The sequence below is a fragment of the Pseudophryne corroboree genome, chromosome 3 (assembly GCF_028390025.1).
Source record: "Pseudophryne corroboree isolate aPseCor3 chromosome 3, aPseCor3.hap2, whole genome shotgun sequence".
In the NCBI taxonomy this organism is placed as follows: domain Eukaryota; kingdom Metazoa; phylum Chordata; class Amphibia; order Anura; family Myobatrachidae; genus Pseudophryne; species Pseudophryne corroboree.
Window position 1 is genome coordinate 2,322,458 of NC_086446.1, and position 21,115 is coordinate 2,343,572.

At 48.9% G+C, this 21,115-nt stretch overlaps 1 protein-coding gene across 1 annotated transcript in view; it reads right to left on the reverse strand.

The window, feature by feature from the left end:
* Positions 1-21,115, reverse strand: part of LOC135056516 (oocyte zinc finger protein XlCOF7.1-like) — a 124,245-nt gene that overhangs the window by 96,235 nt on the left and 6,895 nt on the right. Inside the window, exons 5-7 of the mRNA XM_063961818.1 lie at positions 20,962-21,059; positions 3,928-4,123; positions 388-1,969 (exon numbers count right to left, since the gene is read on the reverse strand). Coding sequence (XP_063817888.1) covers positions 388-1,969; positions 3,928-4,123; positions 20,962-21,059 — 1,876 coding nt within the window. The remainder of the gene's footprint in view (positions 1-387; positions 1,970-3,927; positions 4,124-20,961; positions 21,060-21,115) is intronic.

Consider the following 21,115-nt stretch of genomic DNA (forward strand, 5'->3'; position numbering starts at 1 on the left):
CACACCTCCAGTCATCACACCGCCATAGTCATCACCACACTGCCATACAGTAATCACTACACCGCCATACGGTAATCACATGGCCACACAGTAATCACCACACCGTCATACAGTAATCACACCACCATACAGTAATTACTACAACAGCGGCGTCAGATTGATTAACGAGGAATAGTATAATATAAGAAGTATTTACTGCAATCCACCAGCTGTTTATTTTATAGATTTTATTATTTCATTGTGATATTTTATTGTATTAGTAAAATAAATTAGAACAATAGATACAGTAGCCTGTGACATGAGACATATTATGCTTACTAATGTTTATTTTTGGGATAAAATATCACTTGCAAACACACAATGTATCACCTAAATAACTCCACTTACTCAGGGCATGGAAATGGCTTCTCACCTGTGTGACTTCTCTGATGTGTAGCAAGAGATGATTTCTGTGCAAAACATTTCCCACACTCAGAACATGGAAATTGCCTCTCACCTGTGTGACATCTCTTATGTTTAATAAGATCTGATTTCTGTGTAAAACATTTCCCACACTCAGGACATGGAAATGGCCTCTCACCTGTGTGACTTCTGTGATGTATCACAAGATATGATTTCTGTGTAAAACATTTCCCACACTCAGAACATGGATATGGCTTTTCACCTGTGTGACTTCTTTGATGTTTAACAAGAGATGATTTCTGTGTAAAACATTTCCCACACTCAGGACATGGAAATAGCTTCTCACCTGTGTGAATTCTCTTATGTCTAGCAAACCCTGATTCATGTCTAAAACATTTCCCACACTCAGGACACGGAAATGGCCTCACACCAGTGTGACATCTCTGATGTTTAATAAGATCCGATTTATGTATAAAAGATTTCCTACACTCAGAACATGGAAAGAGTCTCTCACCTGTGTGACTTCTCTGATGTGTAGCAAGAGACGATTTATGTGTAAAGCATTTCTCACACTCAGGGCATGGAAATAGTTTCTTACCTGTGTGACCACTCTCATGTCTCAGAAGATGTGATTTGTGTGAAAAACATTTACCACACTCAGAACATGTATAAGGCTTCTCACCTGTGTGACTTCTCTCATGTAAAACAAGAACCGATTTCTGTGTAAAACATTTCCCACACTCAAAGCATGAAAACGGTTTATCACCTGTGTGACTTCTCTGATGTGTACCAACAGATGATTTGTCTGTAAAACATTTTCCACACTCAGGACATGGAAATGGTTTCTCACCTGTGTGTTTTCTCTGATGTCTAACAAGAGATGATTTTTCTGTAAAACATTTCCCACACTCAGAGCATGGAAATGGCCTCTCACCTGTGTGACTTCTCTGATGTGTAACAAGATGTGATTTCCGTATAAAACATTTCCCACACTCAGGACATGGAAATGGCCTCTCACCTGTGTGACTTCTCTGATGTGTAACAAGAGCTGATTTCTTTATAAAACATTTCCCACACTCAGGACATGGAAATGGCCTCTCACCTGTGTGACTTCTCTGATGTGTAACAAGAGCTGATTTCTTTATAAAACATTTCCCACACTCAGGACATGGAAATGGCCTCTCACCTGTGTGACTTCTCTGATGTGTAACAAGAGCTGATTTCTTTATAAAACATTTTCCACACTCAGGACATGGAAATGGCCTCTCACCTGGCTGATGGGTAATAACCTGTGTGTCCGGTGTAAAACATTTGGCATCTACAATAGAGGGTAACTCTGTATCTACTGTAAGAGCTGTAACAGATGCACCAATATCAGAGTTATCAGGAGAACATTCCCCAGGATCAGAGGGAACAGGTGATATATCTGCACGGTGATGTGCTGGATGTGTATCTGGGGTAAGAGGGATTTCTTCTGGAGAATCTAGGGTGACATAATTTTCTTCTATTTCTCCATCTGGCAATAGAATCAGATTATCCTCTGAGACATACCGGCTGCCACATCCACCTGTGGGAATAAATTCAGACCAAAACCAAATAAACATCGGCAGAGAGATGAACATAGCTAGGAACAGGAAAAGCACAAGCAAAACTCTAACAGCTATGTGTGCCAATGCTAGGACCATGTGAGTAGCCCTAGGGTCATACAGAATGGGTGCAGGAACTGAGACGCTGGCGCCATGTTTTCTGCATATGAGATCCCAGATATCGCCAGAGACACGCCCCGAGAAGTGTGTGTGCTGCCACTCCCTCTAACCGCCTTATGTGATCTCTGACTGTCATTCAGTTTGCGAATAAATCTTCAATGCGAGTGACATCACAAAGGTGCCTTGGTGCAGCGAGACTGCAAAGCATGCAGAGTTGGCCGATTATCGATGAACTCTGTAAACATCGGTATTGTGTACATCTCTGAACTAGGCCCTTGGTTTTGTATTGGAATCTCATTCTCTCATGACCTAAACATATTGCCCCATATCGGGCTGGGAGCTGTGAAGCCTCTGACCGGGCTGAGACTGGAGACGACTGTGACCGCGTGGGGGCCGTTGAAGTCTCAGACTGCACGGGGGCTGGTGATGCATCAGACAAGACTGAAACCAATAAGGACTCTGACCGGGCTGGGACCAGTGATGCCTCCATCCATGAAGGGGCCATGATGCCTCAGACCTAGCTGGGACCGGTGATGCCTCAGACTGGGCTGGGACTGGAGATAATTCTGACCGGGCTGGGACCAATGATGCCTCTGAACGGGCTGCGACAGGAGATGACTAAGACTGGGCTGAGACCGGTGATGCCTCTGACTGGGCTGGGACTGGAGATGACTGTGACCGGGCTGAGACCAATGATGCCCCCGACTGGGCTGGGACTGGAGATGACTGGGCTGGGACTGGAGATGACTGTGACTTGGTTAAGACCTATGATGTCTCCGACCGGGCTGGGTCTGGAGATGACTGGGCTGAGACTGGTGATGCCTCTGAATGGGCTGGAACTGGAGATGACTGTGACCGGTGAGGACTGGGACTGGGGATGACAGGGACTGGGATGGCACTGGAGATGACTGTGACTGGGCTGAGACCGGTGATGCCTGTGACTGGCATGGTACTGGAGATGACTGGGCTGGAACTGGAGATGACTGTGACCGGTGAGGGCTAGGACTGGAGAGGACTGTGACTGGGCTGAGACCAGTGATGCAACTGACTGGGCTGGGACTGGAGATGACTGTGATTGGGCTGGGACTGGAGATGACTGGGCTGGGACTGGAGAGGACTGTGACTGGGCCGGGACTGGAGATGACTGTGACTGAACAACACAGAGCAGGAAAGACAATGTCCAGGTGAATGAGCTTTGGATAATTAGCAGGAACTTGCACATGTAGCAGGTGGATAACCTGCAGGATGTGAGAACAGGATAACACTAATGTATCTGTAATCAGTGACGTGCAGGTGGGGCAGCTCTAAGCTGAGACACAGGTAATAGCAGGAGCTAGGAACACGGACACTTAGCTGAGTAGATATACAAGATTCTCAGGGATAATCTGTAGCTTGGAAAGTGAAGCAGCCCTGATACTTGTACACAGGAAAGTCCAGCAATACTGAGACACTGAAATATCACTAGGAATTGCAGACTTGCTCCTAAACAGGAGCCAAGTATTCAGCAATGTGACTTATTGCTCTGGCAGTGAGTAAATGGACAGGAAAGGTTTATATAGGAGCTGCAGGTCACAGATTGGCTGCCAGAGCCAGCTGAGGCATGCAGCACTCTGAGATGCGGTCAGCTGACAAGATCCATCATAGCGACAACCCTGTATCAGATCAACACGTGCGACTAGAAAACCTGACCTGCAGAACAGGTATGTGATGAATCACTTAGTACATAAAATAAATGTTGACAATCAGATTCCTGACAGAGCGGAATTTTGAATAATGAGGAACTTCATTAGACCAACAACCTTAAGTGTTTATTACTCACCTGTACTGGTATCTGTAGGGATTTCCTCCTTCTTATACTGTTGATTATCCCTCATATACGTCTCTTCTTCACCTTCTAGATCTTCTGTCTTCATATCAGTCACATTCATCTCTTCTTCTTCCTCTATATCTTCTGCCTTTATATCAGTTACATACGTCTCTTCTTCTCCCTTTGTATCTTCAGCAAGATCTTCACTCTAAATAAACCATAAAATAAGGTGGAATTTTATTGGTAATAAACAGTATAAATAAGATTTTACTCACCGGTAAATCTATTTCTCGTAGTCCGTAGTGGATGCTGGGGACTCCGTAAGGACCATGGGGAATAGACGGGCTCCGCAGGAGACTGGGCACTCTAAAGAAAGCTTTAGTACTACCTAGTGTGCACTGGCTCCTCCCTCTATGCCCCTCCTCCAGACCTCAGTTAAGGAAACTGTGCCCGGAAGAGCTGACATTACAAGGAAAGGATTTTGGAATCCAGTGTAAGACTCATACCAGCCACACCAATCACACCGTATAACTTGTGATAACATACCCAGTTAACAGTATGAACAATAACAGCGCATCAACCAACGGATGCCAACATAAAATAACCCTTTATTAAGCAATAACTATATACACGTATTGCAGAAAGTCCGCACTTGGGACGGGGCGCCCAGCATCCACTACGGACTACGAGAAAATAAGAATTTACTTACCGATAATTCTATTTCTCGTAGTCCGTAGTGGATGCTGGGGACTCCGTAAGGACCATGGGGAATAGCGGCTCCGCAGGAGACTGGGCACAAAAGTAAAGCTTTAGGACTACCTGGTGTGCACTGGCTCCTCCCCCTATGACCCTCCTCCAAGCCTCAGTTAGGATACTGTGCCCGGACGAGCGTACACAATAAGGAAGGATTTTGAATCCCGGGTAAGACTCATACCAGCCACACCAATCACACCGTATAACTTGTGATCTAAACCCAGTTAACAGCATGATAACAGAGGAGCCTCTAGACAAGATGGCTCACTACCGCAATAACCCGATTTTTTGGTAACAATAACTATGTACCAGTATTGCAGACAATCCGCACTTGGGATGGGCGCCCAGCATCCACTACGGACTACGAGAAATAGAATTATCGGTAAGTAAATTCTTATTTTCTCTGACGTCCTAGTGGATGCTGGGGACTCCGTAAGGACCATGGGGATTATACCAAAGCTCCCAAACGGGCGGGAGAGTGCGGATGACTCTGCAGCACCAAATGAGAGAACTCCAGGTCCTCCTCAGCCAGGGTATCAAATTTGTAGAATTTTACAAACGTATTTGCTCCTGACCAAGTAGCTGCTCGGCAAAGTTGTAAAGCCGAGACCCCTCGGGCAGCCGCCCAAGATGAGCCCACCTTCCTTGTGGAGTGGGCATTTACAGATTTTTGGCTGTGGCAAGCCTGCCACAGAATGTGCAAGCTGAATTGTACTACAAATCCAACGAGCAATAGTCTGCTTAGAAGCAGGAGCACCCAGCTTGTTGGGTGCATACAGGATAAACAGCGAGTCAGATTTTCTGACTCCAGCCGTCCTGGAAACCTATATTTTCAGGGCCCTGACAACGTCTAGCAACTTGGAGTCCACCAAGTTCCTAGTAGCCGCAGGCACCACAATAGGTTGGTTCAGGTGAAACGCTGAAAACCACCTTAGGGAGAAACTGAGGACGAGTCCTCAGTTCCGCCCTGTCCGAATGGAAAATCAGATAAGGGCTTTTACAGGATAAAGCCGCCAAATCTGACACGCGCCTGGCCCAGGCCAGGGCCAACAGCATGACCACTTTCCATGTGAGATATTTTAACTCCACAGATTTAAGTGGTTCAAACCAATGTGACTTTTGGAACCCAAAAACTACATTGAGATCCCAAGGTGCCACTGGAGGCACAAAAGGAGGCTGTATATACAGTACCCCTTTTACAAACGTCTGAACTTCAGGGACTGAAGCTAGTTCTTTTTGGAAGAAAATTGACAGGGCCGAAATTTGAACCTTAATGGACCCCAATTTCAGGCCCATAGACACTCATGTTTGCAGGAAATGTAGGAATCGACCCAGTTGAAAATCCTCCGTCGGGCCTTACTGGCCTCGCACCACGCAACATATTTTCGCCAAATGCGGTGATAATGTTTTGCGGTTACATCCTTCCTGGCTTTGATCAGGATAGAGATGACTTCATCCGGAATGCCTTTTTCCTTCAGGATCCGGCGTTCAACCGCCATGCCGTCAAACGCAGCCGCGTTAAGTCTTGGAACAGACAGGGTCCTTGCTGGAGCAGGTCCCTTCTTAGAGGTAGAGGCCACGGATCCTCCGTGAGCATCTCTTGAAGTTCCGGTTACCAAGTCCTTCTTGGCCAATCCGGAGACACGAATATAGTGCTTACTCCTCTCCATCTTATAATTCTCAGTACCTTGGGTATGAGAGGCAGAGGAGGGAACACATACACTGACTGGTACACCCACGGTGTTACCAGAGCGTCTACAGCTATTGCCTGAGGGTCCCTTGACCTGGCGCAATACCTGTCGAGTTTTTTCCAACGGTTTATAATCATGTGGAAGACTTTTGGGTGAAGTCCCCACTCTCCCGGGTGGAGGTCGTGTCTGCTGAGGAAGTCTGCTTCCCAGTTGTCCACTCCCGGAATGAATACTGCTGACAGTGCTATCACATGATTTTCCGCCCAGCGAAGAATCCTTGCAGCTTCTGCCATTGCCCTCCTGCTTCTTGTGCCACCCTGTCTGTTTACGTGGGTGACTGCCGTGATGTTGTCCGAATGGATCAACACCGGGTGACCTTGAAGCAGAAGTCTTGCTGAGCTTAGAGCATTGTAAATGGCCCTCAGCTTCAGGATATTTATGTGAAGTGATGTCTCCAGGCTTGACCATAAGCCCTGGAAATTCCTTCCCTGTGTGACTGCTCCCCAGCCTCTCAGGCTGGCATCCGTGGTCACCAGGACCCAGTCCTGAATGCCGAATCTGCGGCCCTCTAGAAGATGAGCACTCTGCAACCACCACAGGAGAGACACCCTTGTCCTTGGTGACAGGGTTATCCGCTGATGCATCTGAAGATGCGACCCGGACCAATTTTCCAGCAAGTCCCACTGGAAAGTGCATTGATGTACTGAGACTTGGCTCGGTTATAGGAGGTTCCCGACTAGCTCGGATAACTCCCTGACTTTCTCCTCCGGGAGAAACACCTTTTTCTGGACTGTGTCCAGGATCATCCCTAGGAACAGAAGACGAGTCGTCGGAATCAGCTGCGATTTTGGAATATTGAGAATCCAATCGTGCTGCCGCAACACTACCTGAAATAGTGCTACACCGACCTCCAACTGTTCCCTGGATCTTACCCTTATCAGGGGATCGTCCAAGTAAGGGATAACTAAAACTCCCTTCCTTCGAAGGAGTATCATCATTTCGGCCATTACCTTGGTAAAGACCCGGGGTGCCGTGGACCATCCAAACGGCAGCGTCTGAAACTGATAGTGACAGTTCTGTACCACAAACCTGAGGTACCCTTGGTGAGAAGGGTAAATTTGGACATGAAGGTAAGCATCCTTGATGTCCCGAGACATCATGTAGTCCCCTTCTTCCAGGTTCGCAATCACTGCTCTGAGTGACTCCATCTTGAATTTGAACCTCCGTATGTAAGTGTTCAAAGATTTTAGATTTAGAATCGGTCTCACCGAGCCGTCCGGCTTCGGTACCACAACAGTGTGGAATAATACCCCGTTCCCTGTTGCAGGAGGGGTACCTTGATTATCACCTGCTGGGAATACAGCTTGTGAATGGTTTCCAAAACTGCCTCCCTGTCAGAGGGAGACGTCGGTAAAGCCGACTTTAGGCAACGGCGAGGGGGAGACGTCTCGAATTCCAATTTGTACCCCTGAGATATCACCTGAAGGATCCAGGGGTCTACTTGCGAGTGAGTCCACTGCGCGCTGAAATTCATTGAAACGGGCCCCCACCGTGCCTGAGTCTGCTTGTAAAGCCCCAGCGTCATGCTGAGGGCTTGGCAGAGGCGGGAGAGGGCTTCTGTTCCTGGGAACTGGCTGATTTCTGCAGCCTTTTTCCTCTCCCTCTGTCACGGGGCAGAAATGAGGAACCTTTTGCCCGCTTGCCCTTATAGGAACGAAAGGACTGCGCCTGATAATACGGCGTCTTCTTATATTGAGAGGCGACCTGGGGTACAAACGTGGATTTCCCAGCTGTTGCCGTGGCAACCAGGTCTGAAAGACCGACCCCAAATGACTCCTCCCCTTTATAAGGCAATACTTCCAAACGCCGTTTGGAATCCGCATCACCTGACCACTGTCGTGTCCATAACCCTATTCTGGCAGAAATGGACAACGCACTTACACTTGATGCCAGTCGGCAAATATTCCGCTGTGCATCACGCATATATAGAAATGCATCTTTTAAATGCTCTATAGGCAATAATATACTGTCCCTATCTAGGGTATCAATATTTTCAGTCAGGGAATCCGACCACGCCAACCCAGCACTGCACATCCAGGCTGAGGCGATTGCTGGTCGCAGTATAACACCAGTATGTGTGTAAATACATTTTAGGATACCCTCCTGCTTTCTATCAGCAGGATCCTTAAGGGCGGCCATCTCAGGAGAGGGTAGAGCCCTTGTTCTTACAAGCGTGTGAGCGCTTTATCCACCCTAGGGGGTGTTTCCCAACGCACCCTAACCTCTGGCGGGAAAGGATGTAATGCCAATAACATTTTAGAAATTATCAGTTATCATCGGGGGAAAACCACGCATCATCACACACCTCATTTAATTTCTCAGATTCAGGAAAACTACAGGTAGTTTTTCCTCACCGAACATAATACCCCTTTTTGGTGGTACTCGTATTATCAGAAATGTGTAAAACATTTTTCATTGCCTCAATCATGTAACGTGTGGCCCTACTGGAAGTCACATTTGTCTCTTCACCGTCGACACTGGAGTCAGTATCCGTGTCGGCGTCTGTATCTGCCATCTTAGGTAACGGGCGCTTTAGAGCCCCTGACGGCCTATGAGACGTCTGGACAGGCACAAGCTGAGTAGCCGGCTGTCTCATGTCAACCACTGTCTTTTATACAGAGCTGACACTGTCACGTAATTCCTTCCAACAGTTCATCCACTCAGGTGTCGACCCCCTAGGGGGTGACATCACTATTACAGGCAATTTGCTCCGTCTCCACATAATTTTCCTCCTCATACATGTCGACACAAATGTACCGACACACCGCACACACACAGGGAATGCTCTGATAGAGGACAGGACCCCACTAGCCCTTTGGGGAGACAGAGGGAGAGTTTGCCAGCACACACCAGAGCGCTATATATATATATATAGGGATAACCTTATATAAGTGTTTTTCCCCTTATAGCTGCTGTATTTTTAATACTGCGCCTAATTAGTGCCCCCCTCTCTGTTTTCTGTAGTGTAGTGACTGCAGGGGAGAGCCAGGGAGCTTCCCTCCAACGGAGCTGTGAGGGAAAATGGCGCCAGTGTGCTGAGGAGATAGGCTCCGCCCCCTTCTCGGCGGCCTTATCTCCCGTTTTTCTGTGTATTCTGGCAGGGGTTAAAATTCATCCATATAGCCCTGGGGGCTATATGTGATGTATTTTCACCAGCCAAGGTGTTTTTATTGCTGCTCAGGGCGCCCCCCCCTAGCGCCCTGCACCCTCAGTGACCGAAGTGTGAAGTGTGCTGAGAAGCAATGGCGCACAGCTGCAGTGCTGTGCGCTACCTTGGTGAAGACAGGATGTCTTCTGCCGCCGATTTTCCGGACCTCTTCTTGCTTCTGGCTCTGTAAGGGGGCCGGCGGCGCGGCTCTGGGACCGGACTCCATGGCTGGGCCTGTGTTCGATCCCTCTGGAGCTAATGGTGTCCAGTAGCCTAAGAAGCCCAATCCACTCTGCACGCAGGCGAGTTCGCTTCTTCTCCCCTTAGTCCCTCGATGCAGTGAGCCTGTTGCCAGCAGGTCTCACTGAACATAAAAAACCTAAAACTAAACTTTTCACTAAGCAGCTCAGGAGAGCCACCTAGTGTGCACCCTTCTCGTTCGGGCACAAAAATCTAACTGAGGCTTGGAGGAGGGTCATAGGGGGAGGAGCCAGTGCACACCAGGTAGTCCTAAAGCTTTACTTTTGTGCCCAGTCTCATGCGGAGCCGCTATTCCCCATGGTCCTTACGGAGTCCCCAGCATCCACTAGGACGTCAGAGAAAATAAGAATTTACTTACCGATAATTCTATTTCTCATAGTCCGTAGTGGATGCTGGGACTCCGTCAGGACCATGGGGAATAGCGGGCTCCGCAGGAGACAGGGCACATCTAAAAAAGCTTTTAGGTCACATGGTGCGTACTGGCTCCTCCCCCTATGACCCTCCTCCAAGCCTCAGTTAGGTACTGTGCCCGGACGAGCGTACACAATAAGGAAGGATCTTGAATCCCGGGTAAGACTCATACCAGCCACACCAATCACACCGTACAACTTGTGATCTGAACCCAGTTAACAGTATGATAACACAAACGAAGTAGCCTCTGAACAGATGGCTCACAACAACAGTAATAACCCGATTTTTGTAACAATAACTATGTACAAGCATTGCAGACAATCCGCACTTGGGATGGGCGCCCAGCATCCACTACGGACTATGAGAAATAGAATTATCGGTAAGTAAATTCTTATTTTCTCTATCGTCCTAGTGGATGCTGGGACTCCGTCAGGACCATGGGGATTATACCAAAGCTCCCAAACGGGCGGGAGAGTGCGGATGACTCTGCAGCACCGAATGAGAGAACTCCAGGTCCTCTTTAGCCAGAGTATCAAATTTGTAAAATTTTACAAACGTGTTCTCCCCTGACCACGTAGCTGCTCGGCAAAGTTGTAATGCCGAGACTCCTCGGGCAGCCGCCCAGGATGAGCCCACTTTCCTTGTGGAATGGGCCTTTACAGATTTAGGCTGTGGCAGGCCTGCCACAGAATGTGCAAGTTGGATTGTACTACATATCCAACGTGCAATCGTCTGTTTAGACGCAGGAGCACCCAACTTGTTGGGTGCATACAATGTAAACAACGAGTCAGATTTTCTGACTCCAGCTGTCCTTGAAATATATATTTTTAATGCTCTGACAACGTCCAGTAACTTGGAGTCCTCCAAGTCGCTAGTAGCCGCAGGCACCACAATAGGCTGGTTCAAGTGAAATGCCGAAACCACCTTAGGGAGAAATTGAGGACGTGTCCTCAATTCTGCCCTGTCCGAATGGAATATCAGATATGGGCTTTTGTATGACAAAGCTGCCAACTCCGAAACTCTCCTGGCTGAAGCCAGGGCCAACAGCATGGTTACCTTCCATGTAAGGTATTTTAAATCTACCGATTTTAAAGGCTCAAACCAATGAGATTTGAGAAAATTTAGAACCACGTTCAAATCCCACGGTGCCACTGGAGGCACTATTGGGGGTTGTATATGTAGTACACCTTTGACAAAAGTTTGTACTTCAGGCACTGACGCCAATTCCTTCTGGAAGAAAATTGATAAGGCCGAAATTTGAACTTTAATGGACCCCAATTTGAGGCCCATAGACAATCCTGCTTGCAGGAAATGTAAGAATCGACCCAATTGAAATTCTTCCGTTGGAGCCTTCTTGGCCTCACACCACGCAACATATTTTCTCCAAATGCGGTGATAATGTTGTGCGGTCACTTCTTTCCTGGCTTTAATTAAAGTAGGAATAACTTCCTCAGGAATGCCCTTCTCTTTTAGAATCCGGCGTTCAACCGCCATGCCGTCAAACGCAGCCGCGGTAAGTCTTGGAACATACAAGGTCCCTGCTGAAGCAGATCCCTTCTTAGAGGTAGAGGCCACGGATCCTCCGTGAGCATCTCTTGAAGTTCCGGATACCAAGTTCTTCTTGGCCAGTCCGGAGCTACCAGTATTGTTCTTACTCCTCTTTTCCGTATAATTCTCAGTACCTTTGGTATGAGAGGCAGAGGAGGGAACACATACACTGACTGGTACACCCACGGTGTTACCAGAGCGTCCACAGCTATTGCCTGAGGGTCTCTTGACCTGGCGCAATACCTGTCCAATTTTTTGTTGAGGCGAGACGCCATCATGTCCACCTTTGGTTTTTCCCAACGGTTCACAATCATGTGGAAAACTTCTGGATGAAGTCCCCACTCTCCCGGGTGAAGGTCGTGTCTGCTGAGGAAATCTGCTTCCCAGTTGTCCACTCCCGGGATGAACACTGCTGACAGTGCTACGACATGATTCTCCGCCCAGCGCAGAATCCTTGCAGCTTCTGCCATTGCACTCCTGCTTCTCGTGCCGCCTTGTCGGTTTACGTGGGCGACTGCCGTGATGTTGTCGGACTGGATCAACACCGGCTGACCCTGAAGCAGCGATTTTGCCAGGCTTAGAGCATTGTAGATCGCTCTTAGCTCCAGTATATTTATGTGAAGAGACGTCTCCAGGTTTGACCACACGCCCTGGAAGTTTCTTCCCTTTGTGACTGCTCCCCAACCTCGTAGGCTGGCATCCGTAGTCACCAGGACCCAGTCCTGTATGCCGAATCTGCGGCCCACTAACAGATGGGCAGTCTGCAACCACCACAGGAGAGACAACCTTGTTCTCGGTGACAGTGTTATCCGCTGATGCATGTGCAGATGCGATCCGGACCATTTGTCCAGCAGATCCCACTGAAATGTTCGTGCATGGAATCTGCCGAATGGAATCGCTTCGTACGAAGCCACCATCTTTCCCAGGACTCTTGTGCATTGATGTACTGACACAGTTCCTGGTTTTAGGAGGTCCTTGACAAGTTCGGATAACTCCCTTGCTTTCTCTTCCGGGAGAAATACCTTTTTCTGAACCGTGTCCAGAATCATGCCCAGGAACAGCAGATGTGTTGTCGGGGTCAATTGAGATTTTGGAAGATTTAGAATCCACCCGTGTTGCTGAAGCACTACTTGTGTTAGCGCTACACCGACTTCCAGCTGTTCTCTGGACTTTGCCCTTATCAGGAGATCGTCCAAGTAAGGGATAATTAATACGCCTTTTCTTCGTAGAAGAACCATCATTTCGGTCATTACCTTGGTAAAGACCCGAGGGGCCGTGGACAACCCAAACGGCAGCGTTTGAAACTGATAATGACAGTCTTGTATCACGAACCTGAGATACCCTTGGTGTGAGGGGTAAATCGGGACATGTAGATAAGCATCTTTTATGTCCAAGGACACCATGAAGTCTCCTTCTTCCAGATTCGCTATCACTGCTCTGAGTGACTCCATCTTGAACTTGAATTTCTTTATGTACAGGTTCAAGGATTTCAGATTTAGAATAGGCCTTACCGAACCGTCCGGTTTCGGTACCACAAATAGTGTGGAATAATACCCCTTTCCCTGTTGTAGGAGGGGTACCTTGACTATCACCTGCTGAGAATACAGCTTGTGAATGGCTTCCAAAACCGACGTCCTTTCTGAGGGAGACGTTGGTAAAGCAGACTTTAGGAACCGGCGAGGGGGAGACCTTTCGAACTCCAGCATGTAACCCTGAGATACTATCTGCAGGACCCACGGGTCCACTTGTGAGTGAACCCATTGATTGCTGAAAATCTTGAGTCGACCCCCCACCGTTCCTGAGTCCGCTTGTAAAGCCCCAGCGTCATGCTGATGGCTTTGTAGAAGCCGGGGCGGGCTTCTGTTCCTGGGCAGGGGCTGCTTGCTGCCCTTTCTTACCCTTTCCTCTGCCTCGCGGCAGATAAGACTGTCCTTTTGGTCGCTTTTTATAGGAGCGAAAGGACTGCGGCTGAAAAGACGGTGTCTTTTTCTGTTGGGAGGGGGTCTGAGGTAAAAAAGTGGATTTGCCGGCAGTTGCCGTGGCCACCAGGTCCGAAAGACCGACCCCAAACAATTCCTCTCCTTTATATGGCAATACTTCCATATGCCTCTTGGAATCCGCATCACCTGACCACTGTCGCGTCCATAAACTTCTTCTGGCAGATATGGACATCGCGCTTACTCTTGATGCTAGAGTACAAACATCCCTCTGAGCATCTCGCATATAAAGGAAAGCATCCTTTAATTGCTCTAGAGTCAATAAAATACTGTCCCTATCCAGGGTATCAATATTTTCAGTCAGAGAATCCAACCACACTACCCCAGCACTGCACATCCAGGCTGAGGCTATTGCCGGTCGCAGTATAACACCAGTATGTGTGTATATACTCTTCAGTGTAGTTTCCAGCCTCCTATCTGCTGGATCCTTGAGGGCGGCCGTATCAGGAGACGGCAACGCCACTTGCTTTGATAAACGTGTGAGCGCCTTATCCACCCTAGGGGGTGTTTCCCAGCGCGCCCTAACCTCTGGTGGGAAAGGGTATAATGCCAATAACTTCTTGGAAATTAGCAGTTTTCTATCGGGGTTAACCCACGCTTCATCACACACGTCATTCAATTCCTCTGATTCTGGAAAAAATACAGGTAGTTTTTTCACCCCCCACATAATACCCCTTTTTGAGGTACCAGCAGTATCAGAGATCTGCAAAGCCTCCTTCATTGCCGTGATCATATAACGTGTGGCCCTATTGGAAAATACGTTTGTTTCTTCACCGTCGACACTAGATTCATCTGTGTCGGTACCCGTGTCGACTGACTGAGGTAAAGGACGTTTTACAGCCCCTGACGGTGTCTGAGACGCCTGAACCGGTACTAACTGGTTTGCCGGGCGTCTTATTTCGTCAACTGACTTTTGTAATGTGCTGACATTATCACGTAATTCCATAACTAAAGCCATCCATTCCGGTGTCGACTCCCTAGGGGGTGACATTACCATCATCGGCAATTGCTCTGCCTCCACACCAACATCGTCCTCATACATGTCGACACACACGTACCGACACACAGCAGCCACACAGGGAATGCTCTAATCGAAGACAGGACCCCCTAGCCCTTTGGGGAGACAGAGGGAGAGTTTGCCAGCACACACCAAAAGCGCTATAAATGTATATAAACAACCCTAGAAGGTGTTGTTTACTATATATGCGCTCTTAATATATAAATATCGCCAATTTATGCCCCCCTTCTCTTTGTTACCCTGTTTCTGTAGTGCAGTGCAGGGGAGAGACCTGGGAGCCTTCCTCACCAGCGGAGCTGAGCAGGAAAATGGCGCTGAGTGCTGAGGAGAATAAGCTCCGCCCCTTTTTCGGCGGGCTTTTCCTCGGTTTTTAAGAAACTGGCCTGGGTTAAAATACATACATATAGCCTTAATGGCTATATGTGATGTATTTATTTTGCCACTAAAGGTAATTATATTGCTGCCCAGGGCGCCCCCAGCAGCGCCCTGCACCCTCCGTGACTGAGTCAGTGAGCCGTGTGACAACAATGGCGCACAGCTGCCGTGCTGTGCGCTACCTTCAAGAAGACTGAGGAGTCTTCTGCCGCCTGCTTTCCGGACCTCCGTTCTGCCGTCTCTTCAGCGTCTGTAAGGGGGATCGGCGGCGCGGCTCCGGGACGAACCCCAGGCTGACCTGTGTTCCGACTCCCTCTGGAGCTAAGTGTCCAGTAGCCTAAGACTCCAATCCATCCTGCACGCAGGTGAGTTGGAAATCTCTCCCCTAAGTCCCTCGATGCAGTGATCCTGTTGCCAGCAGGAATCACTGAGATTGAAACCTAAAAAAAAAAAACTTTTCTAAACAGCTCTTTAGGAGAGCCACCTAGATTGCACCCTCTCGGACGGGCACAAAAACCTAACTGAGGCTTGGAGGAGGGTCATAGGGGGAGGAGCCAGTACGCACCATGTGACCTAAAAGCTTTTTTAGATGTGCCCTGTCTCCTGCGGAGCCCGCTATTCCCCATGGTCCTGACGGAGTCCCAGCATCCACTAGGACGTTAGAGAAATAGATTTACCGGTGAGTAAAATCTTATTTTCTCTAACGTCCTAGTGGATGCTGGGGACTACGTAAGGACCATGGGGATTATACCAAAGCTCCCAAACGGGCGGGAGAGTGCGGATGACTCTGCAGCACCGAATGGGCAAACAGAAGGTCCTCCTCAGCCAGGGTATCAAACTTGTAGAATTTTGCAAATGTGTTTGAACCCGACCAAGTAGCAGCTCGGCAAAGCTGTAATGCCGATACCCCTCTGGCCGCCGCCCAAGACGAGCCCACCTTTCTTGTGGAATGGGCTTTCACTGATTTTGGATGCGGCAAACCAGCCGCAGAATGAGCCTGCTGAATCGTGCTACAGATCCAGCGAGCAATAGTTTGCTTTGAAGCAGGAGCACCCAGCTTGTTGGATGCATACAGGACAAACAGCGAGTCAGTCTTCCTGACTCCAGCCGTTCTGGTCACATAAATCTTCAAAGCCCGGACTACGTCAAGCAACTTGGAATCCTCCAAGTCACCAGTAGCCGCAGGCACCACAATAGGCTGGTTCAAATGAAAGTATGACACCACCTTTGGCAGAAATTGCGGACGAGTCCGCAACTCTGCCCTATCCATATGGAAAACCAGATAAGGGCTTTTACATGACAAAGCCGCCAATTCTGACACACGCCTAGCCGAAGCTAAGGCCAACAGCATGACCACTTTCCCGGTGAGATACTTTAGCTCCACAGTTTTAAGTGGCTCAAACCAGTGGGATTTCAGGAAACTCAACACCACGTTAAAATCCCAAGGTGCCACTGGTGGCACAAAAGGGGGCTGAATATGCAGCACTCCCTTAACAAACGTCTGAACCTCCGGCAGTGAAGCCAGTTCTTTTTGAAAGAAAATGGATAGGGTCGAAATCTGGACCTTTATGGATCCTAATTTTAGGCCCATAGTCACTCCTGACTGTAGTAAGTGCAGGAATCGACCCAGCTGGAATTCCTCTGTAGGGGCCTTCCTGGCCTCACACCAAGCAACATATTTTTACCATATACGGTGATAATGCTTTGCTGTCACGTCCTTCCTAGCCTTTATCAGCATAGGAATAACTTCATCCGGAATGCCTTTTTCCGCTAGGTTCCGGCGTTCAACCGCCATGCCGTCAAACGCAGCTGCGGTAAGTCTTGGAACAGACAGGGCCCTTGTTGTAACAGGTCCTGTCTGAGAGGCAGAGGCCATGGGTCCTCTGTGAGCATTTCTTGCAATTCCGGGTACCAAGTCCTTCTTGGCCAATCCGGAACAATGAGTATTGTTCTCACTCCTCTTTTTCTTACAATTCTCAGCACCTTTGGTATGAGAGGAAGAGGAGGAAACACATAGACCGACTGGAACACCCACGGTGTTACTAGTGCGTCCACCGCTATCGCCTGAGGGTCCCTTGACCTTGCGCAATACCTTTGTAGCTTTTTGTTGAGACGGGACGCCATCATGTCCACCTGTGGCAGTTCCCATCGATTTGCAATCTGCGTGAAGACATCTTGATGAAGTCCCCACTCTCCCGGGTGGAGGTCGTGCCTGCTGAGGAAGTCTGCTTCCCAGTTGTCTACTCCTGGAATGAACACTGCCGACAGTGCTAGTACGTGATTCTCCGCCCAACGAAGAATCCTGGTGGCTTCTGCCATTGCCACCCTGCTTCTTGTGCCGCCCTGGCGGTTTACATGGGCCACTGCAGTGATGTTGTCTGACTGAATCAGCACTGGTTGGTGTCGAAGCAGAGGCTCCGCTTGACTCAGGGCGTTGTATATGGCCCTTAGCTCCAGGATATTGATGTGCAGACAAGTCTCCTGACATGACAACAGCCCCTGGAAGTTTCTTCCCTGAGTGACTGCCCCCCATCCTCGGAGGCTTACATCCGTGGTCACCAGGACCCAGTCCTGTATGCCGAACCTGCGGCCATCGAGGAGGTGAGCACTTTGCAGCCACCACAGAAGAGACACCCTGGCCCTGGGGGACAGGGTGATCAGCCGATGCATCTGAAGATGCGATCCGGACCACTTGTCCAACAGATCCCACTGAAAGATCCTCGCATGGAACCTGCCGAAGGGAATGGCTTCGTATGACGCCACCATCTTTCCCAGGACTCGCGTGCAGTGATGCACCAATACCTGTTTTGGTTTTAGGAGGTTTCTGACCAGAGTCACGAGCTCCTGAGCCTTCTCCTCCGGGAGAAACACCTTTTTCTGGTTTGTGTCCAGAATCATGCCCAGGAAGGGCAGACGCGTCGTAGGAATCAGCTGCGACTTTGGAATATTCAGAATCCAGCCGTGCTGTTGCAACACTTCCTGAGAGTGTGCTACGCTGATCAGCAACGGCTCCCTGGACCTCGCCTTTATGAGAAGATCGTCCAAGTATGGGATAAGTGTAACCCCTTGCTTCTGAAGGAGCACCATCATTTCCGCCATCACCTTGGTAAATATTCTCGGTGCCGTGGACAAGCCAAACGGCAACGTCTGGAATTGGTAATGACAGTCCTGTACCACAAACCTGAGATACTCCTGATGAGGTGGATAAATGGGGACATGCAAGTACGCATCCTTGATGTCCAGAGACACCATAAAATCCCCTTCCTCCAGGCTTGCAATGACTGCTCTGAGCGATTCCATCTTGAACTTGAATTTCTTCAGATAAATATTCAGGGATTCTAAATTCAAAATGGGTCTGATCGAACCGTCCGGTTTCGGTACCACAAACATAGTGGAATAATAACCCCTTCCCTGTTGAAGGAGGGGAACCTTCACTACCACCTGCTGGAGATATAGTTTGTGAATTGCCGCCAACACTACCTCCCTTTCCATGGGGAAAGCTGGCAAGGCCGATTTTAGGTAACGGTGAGGGGGTGTCACCTCGAACTCCAGCTTGTTTTCCTGAGACACAATTTGTATAGCCCAAGGATCCACTTGTGAGCGAACCCACTGGTAGCTGAAATTTCGGAGACGCGCCCCCACCGCTCCTGGCTCCAGCGTCATGCGGTGGATTTAGTGGAAGCCGGGGAGGACTTTTGTTCCTGGGAACTGGCTGCATGGTGCAGCTTTTTTCCTCTACCCTTGCCTCTGGCAAGAAAGGATGCACCTCTGACTTTCTTGCTTTTTTGTGAACGAAAGGACTGCATTTGGTAATACGGTGCTTTCTTTGGCTGTGAGGGAATATATGGCAAGAAATTTGACTTCCCAGTCGTAGCTGTGGAAACTAGGTCCGATAGACCGTCCACAAACAATTCCTCACCCTTATAAGGTAACACCTCCATGTGTTTTTTAGAGTCGGCATCACCTGTCCATTGCCGAGTCCATAGGACCCTTCTGACAGAAATCGACATTGCGTTTATTCTAGAGCCCAGCAGGCAAATGTCCCTCTGGGCATCTCGCATATATAGGACAGCGTCCTTGATATGTGCCAGGGTCAGTAGAACAGTCTCCCTGTCCAGGGTATCTATCTCCTCCGAGAGATTATCAGTCCAAGCTGCTACAGCAATCTCTTGGAAATTATAACCTTCCTATGAGGGGAATCCCACGCTTTCTCACATAATTCATGTGAAGGGGGAAAAGTCACTTCTTGCTTTTTCTCCCCATACATATAAACCCTCTTGTCAGGGACAGGGTTTTCCTCTGAAATATGCAATACATCCTTCATTGCTATAATCATGTAGCGGATGGCCTTAGTCATTTTAGGCTGCAACTTTGTATCATCGTCATCGACACTGGAGTCAGACTCCGTGTCGGCATCTGTGTCAACTATCTGGGATATTGGACGCTTATGAGACCCTGACGGCCTCTGAGCTGTAGAACCAGACATGGGTTGAGACCCTGACTGTTCCAAGGCGTCAGCTTTATCCAACCTTTTATGCAAGGAGCTTACATTATCATTTAACACCTTCCACATATCCATCCAATCAGGTGTCGGCACCGTCGGCTGCGACACCACATTCATCTGCACTTGCTCTGCCTCCACGTACCCTTCCTCATCAAACATGTCGACACTGACGTACCGACACACCGCACACACACACAGGGAATGCTCTGACTGAGGACAGGACTCCACAAAGGCTTTTGGGGAGACAGAGAGAGAGTATGCCAGCACACACCCCAGCGCTATATAACCCAGGGATTACACAGTAACTTAGTGTCTACCCAGTAGTTGCTGTTTGTGATAATTTGCGCCTAAATTTATGTGCCCCCTCTCTCTTTTTTACCCTTTTTGCACCTGGATACTGCAGGGGAGAGCCTGGGGAGCGTCTTTCCAGAGGAGCTATGAAGAGAAAATGGCGCTGGTGTGCTGAGGAAGAAGGCCCCGCCCCCTCAGCGGCGGGCTTCTGTCCCGCTTCTATGTGTAAAAAATGGCGGGGGCTCGTACATATATACAGTGCCTGACTGTATATATGTATAATTGTGCCAAAAGGTATCTTAATTGCTGCCCAGGGCGCCCCCCCCCTGCGCCCTGCACCCTACAGTGACCGGAGTGTGCGGGTGTGCTGTGGGAGCAATGGGGCACAGCTGCAGTGCTGTGCGCTACCTTAAGTGAAGACAGGAGTCTTCTGCCGCCGATTTCGATGTCTTCATGCTTCTGCTGCTTCTGTACTTCTGGCTCTGCGAGGGGGACGGTGGCGCGGCTCCGGGAACGGACGATCAAGGTTAGGTACCTGTGTTCGATCCCTCTGGAGCTAATGGTGTCCAGTAGCCTAAGAAACGCAACCTAGCCGCAGTTTGTAGGTTTGCTTCTCTCCCCTCAGTCCCACGTAGCAGAGAGTCTGTTACCAGCAGAAGCTCTCTGAAAATAAAAAACCTAACTAAAATACTTTATTTCTTAGTAAGCTCAGGAGAGCCCACTAAAGGCACCCAGCTCTGGCCGGGCACAGATCTAACTGAGGTCTGGAGGAGGGGCATAGAGGGAGGAGCCACGGCACACCAGGTAGTACTAAAGCTTCCTTTAGAGTGCCCAGTCTCCTGCAAAGCCCGTCTATTCCCCATGGTCCTTACGGAGTCCCCAGCATCCACTAAGACGTTAGAGAAATATTAGTGTATTTGACACATCCTCTACAGATCATACAGTGACAGTCACTTTAGTATAATGGGGAGTCCCTAAATCCCACCTACCTGATCCTCCTGTGGGATCCTGTGATTCTCCTCTGTACAATCCTGGGAATACAGAGGATGGGGACATCTCTCTGGGGTATCTCTGTTACTGGGCCCATCTGTAGGAGACACAGTGACTGAGTACAGTGTATATATGTGATTATCAGGTGATATG